The sequence below is a fragment of the Amblyraja radiata genome, chromosome 29 (genome assembly GCF_010909765.2).
Source record: "Amblyraja radiata isolate CabotCenter1 chromosome 29, sAmbRad1.1.pri, whole genome shotgun sequence".
Classification (NCBI taxonomy): domain Eukaryota; kingdom Metazoa; phylum Chordata; class Chondrichthyes; order Rajiformes; family Rajidae; genus Amblyraja; species Amblyraja radiata.
The window spans coordinates 30,717,125-30,734,717 of NC_045984.1; the positions used below are offsets into that span (position 1 = coordinate 30,717,125).

Below are 17,593 nucleotides of genomic sequence, written 5' to 3' on the forward strand. Positions count from 1 at the left end.
CCTAAATTCTAGAGAGTATAAACCAAGTCTATCCAGTCTTTCTTCATAAGACAGTCCTGACATCCCAGGAATCAGTCTGGTGAACCTTCTCTGTACTCCCTCTATGGCAATAATGTCCTTCCTCAGATTTGGAGACCAAAACTGTACGCAATACTCCAGGTGTGGTCTCACCAAGACCCTGTACAACTGCAGTAGAACCTCCCTGCTCCTATACTCAAATCCTTTTGCTATGAAAGATAACATACCATTCGCTTTCTTCACTGCCTGCTGCTGCTGCTGCTGCTGCTGCACCCTCTGAGTTTCTCCAGCACTTTTGTCCACCTTCTAGTCTTGTGTGTGGACTCGATAAGGAGAAGAATTAAAGGAGTGATAGCACATTAAGTATCTTTGTCGTCAAGTAACCGGGGGACTTTGCATTTCTTCAGGATCCTGAAATTACAGATCTGACGAACCTGAGCCTTGGGTTTTTCCTGAACGACCTCCTGTCCCTCATGGACCGCGGCTTTGTCCTTCGAATGATCAGCCACCATCACAAGGAGGTAAGGGCACTGTGCAGCCGGGTTTGGTTAAGCCGTCTTTCTGACATGTTGCTAATGAATGATTAAAGGTACCTCCAGGGACATAGAAACATAGGTGCAGGAGTAGGCCATTCGGCCCTTCGTGCCAGCACCGCCATTCAATATGATCATGGCTGATCATCCTAAATCAGTACCACGTTCCTGCTTTCTCCCCTATATCCCCTGATTCCGTTAGCCCTGAGAGCTCTATCTAACTCTCTCTTGAAAACATCCAGTGAATCGACCTCCACTGCCTTCGGTGGCAGAGAATTCCACAGACTGTGCCACCATGCCAAGTATACCAAGTACTCCCAAAACAGTGCAGCTTAAACCCAGCAACACAGTGCAACATGCACGCCTAACCTGAATACAACTGCACAATAGACAATAGGTGCAGGAGTAGGCTATTTGGCCCTTCGAGCCAGCACCGCCATTCAATGTGATCATGGCTGATCATCCCCAATCAGTACCCCGTTCCTGCCTTCTCCCCATATCCCCTGATTCCACTATCTTTAAGAGCCCCATCTAGCTCTCTCTTGAAAGCATCCAGAGAACCTGCCGCCACTGCCCTCTGAGGCAGAGAATTCCACAGATTCACAACTCTCTGGGTGAAAAAGTTTTTCCTCATCTCGGTCCTAAATGGCCGACCCCTTATTCTTAAATTGTGTGAACCCTGGTTCTGGCCTCCACCAGCATCAGGAACATTTTTCCTGCATCTAGCCTGTCGAATCCCTTAAGAATTCTATATGTTTCTGCAAGATACCCTCTCATCCTTCTGAATTCCAGTGAATACAAGCCCAGTCGATCCATTCTTTCATCGTATGTCAACGGGATAACAGGAATAAATGACTTAATGAAGGTTTAGTTTAGAGAAACAGGCCCTTCGGCCCACCGAGTCCGTGCTGACTAGCGACCCCCCACACACTAACACTACCCCACACACACCAGGGACTATTGACATTTATACCAATGCCAATTAACTACAACCTATACGCCTTTGGTTAGTTTGGTTAGAAACCGAAGATCTCGGAGAAAACCCACAGGGGGATCGTACAAACTCCGTACAGACAGCTCCCGTAGACACTGATCGAACCCGGGTCTCTGGCGCGGTAAGGCAGCTACTCTACCGCTGCGCCACCGTGCCGCCCTGCAGGTGCAGGTCCTGTTTCATGTATAACCATATAACAATTACAGCACGGAAACAGGCCATCTCGGCCCTTCTAGTCCGTGCCGAACACGTATTCTCCCCTAGTCCCATCTACCTGCGCTCAGACCATAACCCTCCATTCCTTTCCCGTCCATATACCTATCCAATTTATTTTTAAGTGATAAAATCGAACCTGCCTCCACCACTTCCACTGGAAGCTCATTCCACACAGCTACCACTCTCTGAGTAAAGAAGTTCCCCCTCATGTTACCCCTAAACTTTTGTCCCTTAATTCTCAAATCATGTCCTCTTGTTTGAATCTTTCCTACTCTCAATGGAAAAAGCTTATCCACGTCAACTCTGTCATCAGATAGTGCTGATTATTTAGTCATCAGATATTTGGAGTATTGCGTGCAGTTGTGGTGGACATGTTACTGAGTGTGCAGAGCTGATATTTGATGCTCCTACACACTGCCCTCAGTTACACATGGAATCCTCTATGTGTTGCATCCATGCCTTGTTCACCCCCAGCTCTCTGTGTTCAGCTTTCAGACAAAGATGACAATCGGCCTCACCTCCAAGACCAGCGCATTGAGTTCCTGAGGATCGTCTGCAGCCACGAACACTTTGTCATCCTGAACCTCCCGCTCACACCAAGCGTTGAGACATTGGACAGCGGTAACCAGACGGATGTAAGGCAGCAACATGTGGAAACCTCCAACAGGCCAATGTAGCAGTCCTTTAGATAGACACAAACAGCTGGAGTAACTCAGCGGGACAGGCAGCATCTCTGGAGAGAAGGAATGGGTGACGAGTCGAGTCGAGACCCTCCTTGGGATGTCAGGACTTTCATATGAAGAAAGACTGGATAGACTCGGCTTGTCTCTAGAATTTAGAAGATTGAGGGGGGATCTTATAGAAACTTACAAAATTCTTAAGGGGTTGGACAGGCTAGATGCAGGAAGATTGTTCCCGATGTTGGGGAAGTCCAGAACAAGGGGTCACAGTTTAAGGATAAGGGGGAAGTCTTTTAGGATCGAGATGAGATTTTTTTTTTTCACACAGAGAGTGGTGAATCTGTGGAATTCTCTGCCACAGAAAGTAGTTGAGGCCAGTTCATTGGCTATATTTAAGAGGGAGTTATATGTGGCCCTTGTGGCTAAAGGGATCAGGGGGTATGGAGAGAAGGCAGGTACAGGATACTGAGTTGGATGATCAGCCATGATCATATTGAATGGCGGTGCAGGCTCGAAGGGCCGAATGGCCTTCTCCTGCACCTATTTTCTATGTTTCTATGTTTCAGACTGAACAGTCTGAAGAAGGGTCTCGACCCGAAACACCCAACTCTACAACCACATCCTGCTTCTCTAATTTCAGGTAGTCCCTACTTTCTCCTCCCCTTCCCAGCTCTCCCTCATGCCACTGGCTCCACGTCTTCCATTCTTCTTCCCGCCCCCCCCTCACCCTCACATCAGTCTGAAGAAAGGTTTCGACCCGAAACGTCGCCTTTTTCCTTCGCTCCATAGATGCTGCCTCACCCGCTGAGTTACTCCAGCATTTTGTGTCCTACCTTCGGTTTAAACCAGCATCTGCAGTTCCTTCCAACATGTATCGGTGCTTTATTTTAGTTTAGACGTAGGGTACGAAAACAGGCCCTTCGGCCCACCTAGTCCTCGCCGACCAGCGATCACCCTGTACACATTAATACTATCCTACAAACACTATGGACAATTAACCTACACACCTGTACGTCTTTGCAGTGTTGAAGGAAACCAAAGATCTTGGAGAAAATCCACGCAGGTCACGGGGAGAACGTACAAACTCTGTACTGACTGCACCCGTAGTCGGGATCGAACCCGGGTCTCTGGCGCTGTGAGCGCTGTAAGGCAGCAACTCTACCGCTGCGCCACCATGCCAAGTATACCAAGTACTCCCAAAACAGTGCAGCTTAAACCCCAGCAACACAGTACAACATGCACGCCTAACCTGAATACAACTGCACAATAGACAATAGACAATAGGTGCAGGAGTAGACTATTCGGCCCTTCGAGCCAGCACCGCCATTCAATGTGATCATGGCTGATCATCCCCGATCAGTACCCTGTTCCTGCCTTCTCCCCATATCCCCTGACTCCACTATTTTTAAGAGCCCTATCTAGCTCTCTCTTGAAAGTATCCAGAGAACCTGCCGCCACTGCCCTCTGAGGCAGAGAATTCCACGGACTCACCACTCTCTGTGAGAAAACGTGTTTCCTCATCTCCGTTCTAAATGGCTTGCTCCTTATTCTTAAACTGTGGCCCCAGGTTCTGGACTCCCCCAACATCGGGAACATGTTTCCTGCCTCTAGCGTGTCCAAGCCCTTAACAATCTTATATGTTTCAATGAGGTCGGCACGGTGGCGCAGTCGCTGCCTCACAGCTCCAGAGACATGGGTCCGACCCCGATTACGTGTGCTGTCTGTACGGAGTTTGCACGTTCTCCCTGTGACCTGCGTGGGTTTTCTCCGGTTGCTCCGGTTTCCCCATACACTCCAAAGACATGCAGGTTCGTAGGTTAATTGGCTTGGTGTAAAATAATAAATTGTCCCTAGCTTATAGGATAGTGTTAGTGTACGGGGTGATGGCTGGTCGGTGGGCTGAAGGGCCTGTTTCCACGCTGTAACTCTAATTAAAGTAAACATATCTTTTCTACTTTCTCTGCTTATTGACTGAGCCAGTTTCCGGGCAACCGATCCGTCTCTTGTGATCATCCACATATGAATCATCTTCATCGGTTCAACAAACAAAATGTGCTTTCAGCTTAAACGGAAACGACTTCACTTTTTCAGGATGCCGGCACAGATGAGTCAACGGTCGAAATATTCAGGCTTTCCAGGAAATTTCGTCAACAACACTTTTTAATTGGGCTGCTCCTGGAGGAGATAGCCAATGTACTGACCACTGACTCAGAGAGGTGAGTGGGGCCATGGGTGGGTCCAGAGGCAACGCGGCTCTGAGCAACGCACACTCACACTCACACATGCACTTTCAATCTCACACACACGTACTCACACTCACACTTACTTTCAATCTCACACTCACGCACACATTCTCTCACACTCACACACGCACTTACACGCTTAAATGCACGCACACAAATGCACCCACACTCACTTTCAATCCCACACTCGAACATGCACTCACACCTGCACTCACACACACACTCACGCACCTGCACGTGCATGAACAGACTCACACACACGCACACACTCACACACACACACTCACTTTCAATCTCACGCTCAGATATGCATGCTCACATACTCTCACTCACACACGCACACTCATGCTCATACTCACACACACACACACACGTGCAGTCACACTCTCTTTCAATCTCACACTCAGACACGCACTCTCACACACGCATGCACAAGCACACGCACAAACATGCACACACGCAATACTCACACACTTTAGCACTCACACACACACAACATAAAGCACACACCCACACGCGCACACACTTTAACACTCACACAGGCGAGACACAAAGTACACAATCCCGCACACGTGCATGAACACACGTTGCACGTTGCGTTTGGTTGCTAGTTGATGTTGCTCATCCAGCAGGTTGATCAGACGGGAGGCGGTGAGCTTGCTACACTGCCTGCTGGCGACCCACGATGGGGACCGGAGGTTCGGCAACCGCGGGGCCAAGGTGAAGGTGGCGGCCTTGTACCACCCTCTGCTGGACATTATCCTCAACAGTCTCCCCCTGCTGGCAGGTAAACCGTGCGAGTGGGCCCGGGGTGGGAGGGTGCAAATGAAACCGTGGGGAGAGGCAGCGCCGTCTTGTCAGCTAAAAAAGACACAAAGTGCTGGAGTGACTTCATGGGCGGTGCGGTGGCGCAGCGGTAGAGTTGGTGCCTTACAACGCCAGGGGTTTTAAACCCAATGGGAAACCATCGAATCCCTTACAACAGGTTCGATCCTGACCACGGGTGCTGTCTGTATGTTCTCTCTGTGACCGCGTGGGTTTTCTCCGGGTGCTCCGGTTTCCTCCCAACAATGCAAAGACGTACGGTTTTGCAGGTTAATCGACTTTTTCAAATTGTAAATTGCCCCCCTACTATGTAGGATAGAGCTAGTGTACGGGGCGATCACTGGTCGGCACGGACTAGACGGGCTGAAGGGCCTGTTGCCACGCTGCAATTGTAGAGTCTAAACTCAGCAGGTCTCAGCATCAGGTAGAACATGGACAGGTGACGCTTCGGGTCAGGACCCTTCTTCAGACTGAGGAGGGTCCCGTCCCGAAACGATCACCTACGCATGATCTCCAACGACGCTGAGTTACTCCAGCACTTTGTGTCTTTATGTGTAGGACAGCATCTGCAGTTCCTTGTTTCGCCACTTGGTTCGCAGCTTGTTGTTTGCCATCGACAGGCTTGGTCTTGGAGCAAGTGTGTAAGCACCTCAGTACAATAATAAATTGGCCTAGTTTATTGTCACGTGTACCGAGGTACAGTGAAAAGCCTTTGTTGCATGCTATCCAGTCAGCGGAAAGATAACACATGATTACAATCGATCCATTTTACAGTGTACAGATACATGATAAGGGAATAACGTTTAGTACAAGGTAAAGCCAGCAAAGACCGATCAAGGATAGTCCGAGGGTCACCAAAGAGGTAGATAGTAGTTCGGCACTGCTCTCTGGTTGTTGGTAGGATGGTTCAGTTGCCTGATAACAGCTGGGAAGAAACTGTCCCCGAATCTGGAGGTGTGCGTTTTCACACTTCTGCACCTTTTGCCTGATGGGAGAGGGGAGAAGAGGGAGTGATTTGCGATCTGTGATTTTTAACACGGGACTGCAGATGCTAGAGAAATCGAAGGTAGACAAAAATGCTGGAGAAACTCAGCGGGTGAGGCAGCATCTATGGAGCGAAGGAATAGGTGACGTTTCGGGTCGAGACCCTTCTGGAAACTCAGCTGATGAAGCAGCATCTATGGAGCGAAGGAATAGGTGACGTTTCGGGTCGAGACCCTTCCGGGTCTCGACCCGAACCGTCACCTATTCCTTCGCTCCATAGATGCTGCCTCACCCGCTGAGTTTCTCCAGCATTTTTGTCCACCTGTGATCCATGATGGTTCATAAGGTCATAGAAATTGTTGAGTTAGCTTCGGTGGCACTGTTTCACTGCCTGTGCCTTGATGGATGGAGAGCGTGAATATATTGGCAAAGATGTGCAGGTTTGTACTTTAATTGGCTTCCGTAAACTGTCCCAAATGCATAGTGTAAGTGTGCGGGTGATCGCTGGTGGGTGCGGACTGGATGGGCCGAAGGGCCTGTTTCCACGCTGCATCTCTAAGCAAAGGTCATAAGTGATAGGGGCAGAATGAGGCCATTCGGCCCATCAAGTCTACACCGCCATTCAATTATAACTGATCTATCTCTCCCTCCTGACTCCATTCTCCCGCCTTCTCCCCATAACCCCTGACACCCGTACTGATCAAACTGTGCAGTGAAAATGGAGTAGACAATAGACAATATGTACAGGAGTAGGCCATTCGGCCCATCGAGCCAGCACCACCATTCAACGTGATCATGGCTGATCATCCCCAATCAGTGCCCCGTTCCTGCCTTCTCCCCATATCCTCTGATTCCGCTATCTTTAAGAGCCCCATCTAGCTCTCCCTTGAAAATATCCAGAGAACCTGCCGCCACTGCCCTCTGAGGCAGAGAATTCCACAGACTCACAACTCTCTGTGAGAAAAAGTGTTTCCTCGTCTCCGTTCTAAATGGCTTACCCCTTATTCTTAAACTGTGGCCCCTGGTTCTGGACTCCCCCAACATCGGGAACATGTTTCTTGCCTCTAGCGTGTCCAAACCTTAACAATCGTATATGTTTCAATAAGATCCCCTCTCAACCTTCTAAACTCAAGAGTGTACAAGCCCAGCTGCTCCATTCTCTCAGTATATGACAGTCCCGCCGTCCCGGGAATTAACCTTGTAATGGTGATTCAGTGGCGTACTATTTCCAGTTATCCTGCTGCTCTGTCCACACTTCGCTGAGTCTTGCTGTGTGCGTGTACGATACCACGAAGACTGCCGTCTCACATCTCCCTGTAAAGTGGAACAAAAAAACAGGAACTGAAACGGGTTGCTATAATGGGCAGCGTTATATCAAAGTTATACTGGACAGCGTTATACTAGGCAGACACGGTGACGCTGCGGTAGAGTTACTGCCTCACAGCGAATGCAGCGCCGGAGACCCGGGGTTCGATCCCGATTAGGGGCGCTGTCTGTACGGAGTTTGCACGTTCTCCCCGTGGCCTGCGTGGGTTTTCCCTGAGATCTTCGGTTTCCTCCCACACTCCAAAGACGTACAGGTTTGTAGGTTCACGAAAATGCTGGAGAAACTCAGCGGGTGCAGCAGCATCTATGGAGCATCTGCAGTTCCTTCTTAAACAGGTTTGTAGGTTAATTGGCTCCGAGATAGAAACATAGAAACATAGAAAATAGGTGCATGAGGAGGCCATTCGGCCCTTCGGCCCTTCGAGCCAGCACCGCCATTCATTGCGATCATGGCTGATCTTCCCCAATCAATAACCCGTGCCTGCCTTCTCCCCATATCCCTTGACTCCACTAGCCCCTAGAGCTCTATCTAACTCTCTCTTAAATCCATCCAGTGACTTGGCCTCCACTGCCCTCTGTGGCAGGGAATTCCACAAATTCACAACTCTCTGGGTGAAAAAGTTTTTTCTCACCTCAGTCTCAAATGGCCTCCCCTTTATTCTAAAGATCTTTGGTCTCCTCCCGCACTCCAAAGACGTACAGATGTGTAGGTTAATTGGCTTGGTAAATGTAAAAATTGTCCCTAGTGGGTGTAGGATAGTGTTAATGTGCGGGGATCGCTGGTCGGCGCGGACTTGATGGGCCGAAGGGCCTGTTTCCACGCTGCATCTCTAAGCAAAGGTCATAAGTGATAGGGGCAGATTGAGGCTTGGAGGTGTGGAGGTGTGTGTGGGCAGAAGGGCCTGTTTCCGTGCTGTATCTCTCTAAACTAAACTGAAGTGTGGAAGCAAATGGGGGCATGGATCATGGGAAGCTGCAGATCGGGGCTCAGCGGTAGTCAGGCCCGACAGTTGAGGGTTTGATGGCTTCTTTCTCACCGCGGGTACCAAGCTACAGTGAAAGACATTTCCTGCATGCAGCACAGCAAGACTATCACCAAACACAGGCGGATTGACCTGAAGTTGTGAAACTCACTTTATGAATGCTATATAAAGGAACCAAAGAGATGACAGAACATGTGTATGTGGGCCTTGAGATAGACGGAGTAACTCAGCGGGTCAGGAAGCATCTCTGGTGAAAAGGAATAGGTGACGTAGGTCTCGACCCGAAACGTCACCCATTCCTTCTCTCCAGAGATGCTGCCTGTCCCGCTGAGTTACTCAAGCCTTTTGTGTCTATTTTTAGCATTATATTTGTTATTTATTGAACTTTTTCTTTTTATTCCCCCGTTATATACAATGTTTATATATTCACATATTCTATTGTGCTGCAACATGTTAGAATTTCATTGTCCCATTCAGGACATATGACAATAAAACACACTTAACTCCCTTGAGAGGTTCTATGGTCTACTGTCTTTCAACCTGGGAACTGTTGCAATAATTGCTGATACTGAAGATTGTTCCTATTTATATCTGACTTTACTAACTCTGTGACCAATCTACAACGACCCCTTTCAGGAATAGAAGAGTTCTATTGTGTTCAGTTCTGGGCACCGTGTTACAGGAAAGATGTCGTCAAGCAGGAAAGGGTACAGAGAAGATTTATGAGGATGTTGCCAGGACTAGAGGGTGTGAGCTAGAGGCAGGCTGGGTCTCTATTCCATTGAGGGCAGGAGGATGAGGGGTGATCTTATCGAGGTGTACAATAATCATGAGAGGAATAGATCGGGTAGATGCACAGAGTCTCTTGCCCAGAGTGGGTGAATCGAGGACCAGAGATCATAGGTTTAAGGTGAAGGGGGAAAGATTTAGTAGAAATCTGAGGGGTAACTTTTTCACACAAATGGAGTACTGATTGTATGGAACGAGCTGCCAGAGGAGGTAGTTGAGGCTGGGACTATCCTAACATTTAAGAAACAATTAGACAGGTACATGGATAGGACAGGTTTAGGGGGATGTGGGCCAAACACAGGCAGGTGGGGCTAGTGTAGATGGGGCATGTTGGTTGATGCTGGCAAGTTGGGCCGAAGGGCCTGTTTCCACACTGTATCACTCTATGACAATCTCCATTTTCCCAGCCTGTGCTTCCTCAATTTTGCTTGTCATTGTTTTTTTTTTTAGATTATGACAACTCGAGAAGAAAATTGCCCAAGCCCTATTCCAATCCCAGGGATGCCTCCAGCCTGGTTATAACATCTCCAATTGTGACAGCACCAACAAACAGGCACTCGGCCCCCATCTCAGCGGTAAGCTGGTTCTTGGTTCTTGGTGTCTTGGTCCTCCAAAATATTCCAAATGGAATTTAAACTGGAGGTGGTGAAGGGAGGGCTTAAGCCAGAAAGGGTTATTGGGAAGAAAGAGCTACTTTAAATGCAGTTGCATCTGGTTGGGTAACTATAGTAGGGTGGAGATTATTCCATGCTTTAATTGTGCGGGGGAAGAACGAATTGCTGTACACATCTGTCTTTGTAGCTGGGGTCACAAATTGGATCGAATGCCCTCGTCTGCTCCTAATTGGTTTGGGTTTGGTGTAGGTCTTGTAGTCTATGTCGAGCTGACCATTTAACATTTTGTAAAAACAGGTCAAACGGTGAGCTTCACGTCTGTCTTGGAGAGGGTTCCACCCCAGAGACAGTGTTAATTTATGTAAATGTGAATCCATGGGTGGGTTTGGGGAGGGAGGGAGTGTAAAAAGTGTGAGTATGTGAATGAAGTTCTTTTAAATGGAGAGACACAGTAATCTCGTTGTATGTGACACATGCAATAACAATAAAGCATTCTGATTCTGATTCTGATTCTGATTGTGGGGAGATGTTTTTATGTTTTAATGTTAAACTTCTTCTTTAATGCTATGTTGTATTTTTATTAGTATTAGTGTGCTGCAAGGACATCTGAATTTCCCCTGAATAAGGGGATTAATAAAGTATTTATTATCATTATTTTTTTTTTTCTCCCCCCCCCTCACTCGCAGCCTCCAGCTTCCATCATGTCAGCGGAACTGACCCAGACCGTCTTGTTCTGCTTTCTGTGGGTTCTGAAGAACGCCGATGAGGCAGCCCTTCGGGAGTGGATCGCGGACCTCCCCGCCCAGCAGCTGCTCGGCCTGCTGGACCTGCTGGACCTGTGCGTGTCCACCTTCGAGTACGAGGTCAGAGGGCAGGAGATGCCACCGGACAAACCCGTTAGCATCTTACTTTTTTTTTGGTTTCGTTTATTTGAGAGAAACGGCGCGGAGACAGGCCCTTCGGCCCAGCGGGTCTGCCCCGACCTGCGATCACCCCGTACACCAGCGCTATCCTACACACACGTAGAAACATAGATGCAGGAGGCCATTTGGCCCTTCGAGCCTGCACCGCCATTCAATATGATCATGGCTGATCATTCATCGTGATCATGGCTGATCATCCCCAATCAGTAACCCGTGCCTGCCTTCTCCCCATATTCCCTGACTTCAAGAGCCCTATCTAGCTCTCTCGTGAAAGTATCCAGAGAACCGGCCTCCACCGCCCTCTGAGAGAATTCCACAGACTCACCACTCTCTGTCCCTCCCACACTCCGAGAGGCGTACAGGTTTGTAGGCCAACTGGCTTTGGAAACAAATTGTAAATTGTCCCCTAGTGTGTGTAGGATAGCGTCAGTTTGCGGGGCGATCGGCGGTCGGCACGGACTTAGCGGGACGAAGGGCCTGCTTCCCCGCTGTATCCCTAAGCTACAAAGACTGCGTCTGTTCGCAGGGCCAGCCATCCACTGAACAGATCAGCAGTGTCGTTTACCGCAAGTCGAGAGACATGAAGTTGCGGCTGGAGAAGACCATCTTCGGAACCACGGGAGCCCGGCGGGAAATGATGAGGCGTCGGGAATACCCAGGTACGGTTCCCGTCTCCCTCGCTTGGAGCATTATTCCATCTGCCCCTCGTTCCGTCTGTATTGGCCGTGATCACATCTCGTGGACGTACTCACTCTGCACCTCAATGCAGATTGTGTAAGAAAGAACTGCAGGTGCTCAAGTTCAAGTTCAAGTTCAAGTTCAAGTGAGTTTATTGTCATGTGTCCCTGTATAGGACAATGAAATTCTTGCTTTGCTTCAGCACACAGAACACAGTAGGCACTTACTACAAAACAGATCAGTGTGTCCATATACCATAATATAAATATATACACACATGAATAAATAAACTGATAAAGTGCAAATAACAGATAATGGGTTATTAATAATCAGAGTTTTGTCCGAGCCAGGTTTAATAGCCTGATGGCTGTGGGGAAGTAGCTATTCCTGAACCTGGTTGTTGCAGTCTTCAGGCTCCTGTACCTTCTACCTGAAGGTAGCAGGGAGATGAGTGTGTGGCCTGGATGGTGTGGGTCTTTGATGTTACTGCCAGCCTTTTTGAGGCAGCGACTGCGATAAATCCCCTCGATGGAAGGAAGGTCAGAGCCGATGATGGACTGGGCAGTGTTTACTACTTTTTGTAGTCTTTTCCTCTCCAGGGCGCTCAAATTGCCGAACCAAGCCACGATGCAACCGGTCAGCATGCTCTCTACTGTGCACCTGTAGAAGTTAGAGAGAGTCCTCCTTGACAAACCGACTCTCCGTAATCTTCTCAGGAAGTAGAGGCGCTGATGAGCTTTCTTGATAATTGCATTAGCGTTCAATTGCAAGGTGCTGGTTTGAATCGAAGGTAGACACAAAATGCTGGAGCAACTCAGCGGGTGAGGCAGCATCTCTGGAGAGAAGGAACGGGCGACGTCTGTTCCTTCTCTCCAGAGATACTGCCTCACCCTCAATGCTGGGGGATTGAGAGCACAGGATTAAAACGCCCGTTTACTCCATATGCCGGCCCCATAGCAGAAGCGTCCATGTCGGTATCGAACCCGGGTCTCCGGAGCTGCAAGCGCTGGAAGGCAGCAACTCTACCGCTGCGCCACTGTGGCGCCCTATAATGCAGAAACAGGCCCTTCAGCCCACCGGGTCTACGCCAACCAGCACCATCCTACCCACCAGGCACAAAGCCAATTAACCAACAAACCTGTACATTCTTTGGAGCGTGGGAGGAAACCGGAGCTCCGGGAGAAGTGGGGTTGCTATATAAATGCAAAATGCAAGATATTTACCTCAGCAAGTTGCCTGAGTTTCTTGAATATGGAATCATTGCAACTAGCAAGTTATTTGGAGAATCTTTGTATTTTCCCCCACATTTGCAGAATGTATACCAGGTCAGTGTGTAACAAATACTGGGTCTGCTTCACTATTGAGGTGGCTGCATCTTAGATATTACCCCTCGATGCAGAAAGTGCAGTCAGTGTGGAACCCCTAGCCTGGCCAAGGCTTGTGTGTCTCGTAGCTTAGATGTTAGTTCAGTTTGGAGATACAGATACAGCGCGGAAACAGGCCCTTCGGCCCACCGCGTCCGCGCCGACCAGCGATCCCCGCACATTAACACCATCCTACAAGTTACATTTACACCAAGCCAATTAACCTACAAACCTGTACGGTCTTTGGAGTGTGGGAGGAAACATAGAAACATAGAAACATAGAAAATAGGTGCAGGAGTAGGCCGTTCGGCCCTTCGAGCCTGCACCGCCATTCAATATGATCATGGCTGATCATCCAACTCAGTATCCTATACCTGCCTTCTCTCCATACCCCCTGATCCCTTTAGCCACAAGGGCCACATCTACTTCCCTCTTAAATATAGCCAATTAACTGTGGCCTCAACTACATTCTGTGGCAGAGAATTCCAGAGATTCACCACTCTCTGTGTGAAAAATGTTTTTCTCATTTCAGTCCTAAAAGATTTCCCCCTTATCCTTAAACTGTGTGTGGCCCCTTGTTCTGGACTTCCCCAACATCGGGAACAATCTTCCTGCATCCAGCCTGTCCAACCCCTTAAGAATTTTGTAAGTTTCTATAAGTTCCCCCTCAATCTTCTAAATTCTAGCGAGTACAAGCCGAGTCTATCCAGTCTTTCTTCATATGAAAGTCCTGACATCCCAGGAATCAGTCTGGTGAACCTTCTCTGTACTCCCTCTATGGCAATGGTAAAGAAGATCTCGGAGAAAACCCACGGGGAACGTGCCAACTCCACACAGACAGCACCCGTGGTGGGGATGGAACCCGGGTCCCCGACGCTACACTACTCTCTCTACCGTTGTGCCACCGTGTCCTTCTCTCTCTTTATGTCTCACCTAGTTTATTTGTTTCAGGAATTGAGAAGTTGTTCACCGGGGTGAACGCGGGTCTACAGGAGAAGTTACGCTGGAGGAAGGACCTGACCCAGTGGCGGCAACCTGTTGGCAGGGACAAGTAAGGACGCCCTCCTGCATCAACCTTTGTGTTATTGCGCATCATGTACTTTATGTATGTGTTGTATCTCATAGAGTGATACAGCGTGGAAACAGGCCCTTCGGCCCAACTTGCCCACACCGCCCAACAATGTCCCAGCTACGCTAGTCCCACTTGCCTGTGTTTGGTCCATATCCCTCCAAACCTGTCCTATAAACTTACCTGTTTAACTGTTTCTTAAACAATGGGATAGTCCCTGCCTCATCTACCTCTTCTGGCAGCTTGTTCCATACAAAATCCTGGTCCTCACCTACAAAGCCCTCCACCATCTGGCCCCCCCCATATCTCACTGACCTCCTCTCCCCCTACCAACCCTCACGGTCCCTCAGATCCACATCAGCCGGTCTCCTCTCCATCCACAAGTCCAACCTCCGCAGTTTTGGGGACAGAGCCTTCTCCAGGGCAGCTCCCAGGCTCTGGAACTCCCTCCCCCAACTGATCCGCAATTCCGTGTCCCTCACCATCTTCCAGTCCCGCCTCAAGACCCATCTCTTCACCTCTGCCTATCCTTAGCCCCACGGTCCCGTCCCTTTTCATCTGTGCATTAATTGCCTCATATTGTGTTTTGTATTGAATTCTGTCTTTACTTTGTGTACTAGTCATGTCTCTACTATTTATTTCATTCCCCTTACATGTTTTTCCTCTACATGCTCAATTTTTGTAAGGTGTCCTTGAGACTCTTGAAAGGCGCCCATAAATAAAATTTATTATTATTATTATTATACACCCACCACCCTCTGTGTGAAAAGGTTGCCCCTCAGATTCCTATTAAATCTTTCCCCCTTCACCTCGAACCCATGTCCTCTGGTCCTCGATTCCCCTACTCTGGGCAAGAGACTCTGTGTATCTATTCCTATCGGTGGAATTCATGGCCATAGATGGCTGCGGAGGCCAGGTTATTGGATATTGTTAAGGCGGAGATTGACAGATTCTTGATTAGTACGGGTGTCAGGGGTTATGGTGAGAAGGCAGGAGAATGGGGTTGAGAGGGAAAGATAGGCCATGATGGAATGGCGGAGAGGATTTGATGGGCCAAATGGCCTAACTGTTCCTAGAACTTATGAACTTATGAGGGCATTCTATTGCATATGATGTATAAGAAGGAACTGCAGATGCTTTAAAAATCGAAGGTAGACAAAAATGCTGGAGAAACCCAGCGGGTGAGGCAGCATCTATGGAGCGAAGGAAATAGGCGACGTTTCGGGTCGAGACCCTTCTTCAGATTGATAGTCTGAAGAATAGTCAGAGGGTCACAAATGAGGTAGATAGTAGTTCAGCACTGCTCGCTGGTTGTGGTAGGATGGTTCAGTTGCCTGATAACAGCCGGGAAGAAACTGTCCCCGAATCTGGAGGTGTGCGTTTCCCATGTGTGTGACTGTGAGCACATACATCTGTGTGCGCATGCGTGGGTGCCCGTGTACGTGTTTGTGCGTGTGTGTCTGCCTCAGAGGGCGGTGGAGGCAGGTTCTCTGGATGCTTTCAAGAGAGAGCTAGATAGGGCTCTTAAAGATAGCGGAGTCAGGGGACATGGGGAGAAGGCAGGAACGGGGTACCGATTGGGGATGGTCAGCCATGGTTAGCGGTGCTGGCTTGAAGGGCCAAATGGCCTACTCCTGCACCTGTTGTCTATTGTCTATTGTGTCCTTGTTTGGGCATGAGAGTTTGTGCGTGTGCAAATATTATTGAGGCACTTTTCTTTGCGTAAACGCAGGAGGCACGGGTTTGCGTGCACGTCTCCATGCGTGACTATACCCACTGCACGCTTGCCTGCTTCCCCTTTCAGTTCATTCCTATTATTGCTGACTAGGTCATTGTGGGCAACTTCTGACGCTGTTGTGTTTGATTAACCGAAGCCAACTAGGATCACCACAGAAACCAGAGTTCAGTACAGTTCAGTTTATTGTCACGTGTACCGAGGGACAGTGAAAAGCTTCTGTTGCATGTTAACCAGTCGGGAGAAAGACAATACATGATTACAATCGAGCCGTCCACAGTGTATGGATACATGATAAGGGAATAACGTTTAGTGCAAGGGCTGCCCACTGTCAGCTTCTACTTTAGTTTTAATGCTAGTTTTAGAGATGCAGCGCGAAAAACAGGCCATTCGGCCCACCGGGTCCGTGCTGACCAGCTACCCCCGCACATTAACACTATCCCACACACACTAGGGACAATATGTTACATTTACCAAACCAATTAATCTACAAACCTGTACGTCTTTGGAGTGTGGGAGAAAACCGAAGATCTGGGAAATAAACTCACGGGGAGAAGGTACAAACCCCGTACAGACAGCACCAGTAGTCAGGATCGAACCCGGGTCTCCGGCGCTGCATTCGCTGTAAGGCAGCAACTCTACCGCTGCGCCACCGTGACTGCCCAACTTCTATTGCATGTGAACCTAATGGCTGCACAGAGTTTACCAACATTCCTCCTCTGAAGCTGGAGATTAATTTTATTCTTCCAGCTTCCTCCCCCTTGTCCCCCAACTCTTTAGACTTTACTTTAGACTTTAGAGATACTTCGTGGAAACAGGCCCTTCGGTCCACCAGCAATCCCCGTATACTAGCACTACCCTACACACACTGGGGACAATATACACATTTTACCAAAGCCAATTTGCCTACAATTTGCCTTCTTGATTAGAACGGGTGTCAAGGGTTATGGGGGAGATGGCAGGAAAATGGGATTGGGAGGCAGCGATCAGCCATGATTGAATGGCAGAGTAGACTCGATGGGCCGAATGGCCTAATTCTACTCCTATAACTTGTGAACTTGCATCAGCGGTTTCCCGAGAAGGTTAGTCTCCTTGCTATCATGGGGACCATGGTTTCCTGTGCATTATTGAGTCAGTAGCCTGGATGGGTCGGGCCCGATCCTGCCTTCGCTAGTCATGGTCTTCTTCTCATTCTGACGCTAACCCAGTGCCTCTTTGCTTATTCCCGTTACGTCAGGATGAAGTTAGAACTGGAGGAGGAAGCCTTAATCAATGGAAACCTGACTGTGGAAACCAACCTGATTGTGTTGGACACCCTGGAGCTGTTAATCCAGGTATGAAGTTGTGCGATCGCCTCCATAACAAAGGAAACAGGTGCAGGAGTAGGCCATTCAGCCTTTCAAGTCAGACCATTCAATATGATCATGGCTGATCATCCAAAATCAGTACCCCGTTCCTGCATTCTCCCCATATCCCTTGATTCCGTTAGCCCTAAGAGCTAAATCTAACTCTTCGTTGTAAACATCCAGTGAATCGGCCTCCACTGCCCTCTGTGGAAGAGATTTCCACAGATTCACAACTCTCTGGGTGAAAAAGTTTAAGAAAGAACTGAAGATGCT

At 48.7% G+C, this 17,593-nt stretch overlaps 1 protein-coding gene across 4 annotated transcripts in view; it reads left to right on the forward strand.

The window, feature by feature from the left end:
• LOC116989602 (dedicator of cytokinesis protein 7-like) overlaps nt 1–17,593 on the forward strand; it is a 145,476-nt gene that overhangs the window by 100,491 nt on the left and 27,392 nt on the right. The window contains exons 25-33 of one of the 4 annotated variants that reach the window (XM_033047150.1): nt 426–539; nt 2,250–2,396; nt 4,533–4,657; nt 5,314–5,471; nt 10,042–10,166; nt 10,892–11,101; nt 11,655–11,787; nt 14,122–14,221; nt 17,212–17,308. In XM_033047150.1, the coding sequence (XP_032903041.1) occupies nt 426–539; nt 2,250–2,396; nt 4,533–4,657; nt 5,314–5,471; nt 10,042–10,166; nt 10,892–11,101; nt 11,655–11,787; nt 14,122–14,221; nt 17,212–17,308 (1,209 nt within the window). Of the gene's footprint in view, nt 1–425; nt 540–2,249; nt 2,397–4,529; nt 4,658–5,313; nt 5,472–10,041; nt 10,167–10,891; nt 11,102–11,654; nt 11,788–14,121; nt 14,222–17,211; nt 17,309–17,593 lie in introns of all 4 variants that reach the window. The other 3 variants (XM_033047153.1, XM_033047152.1, XM_033047151.1) reach the window with 3 other exon arrangements.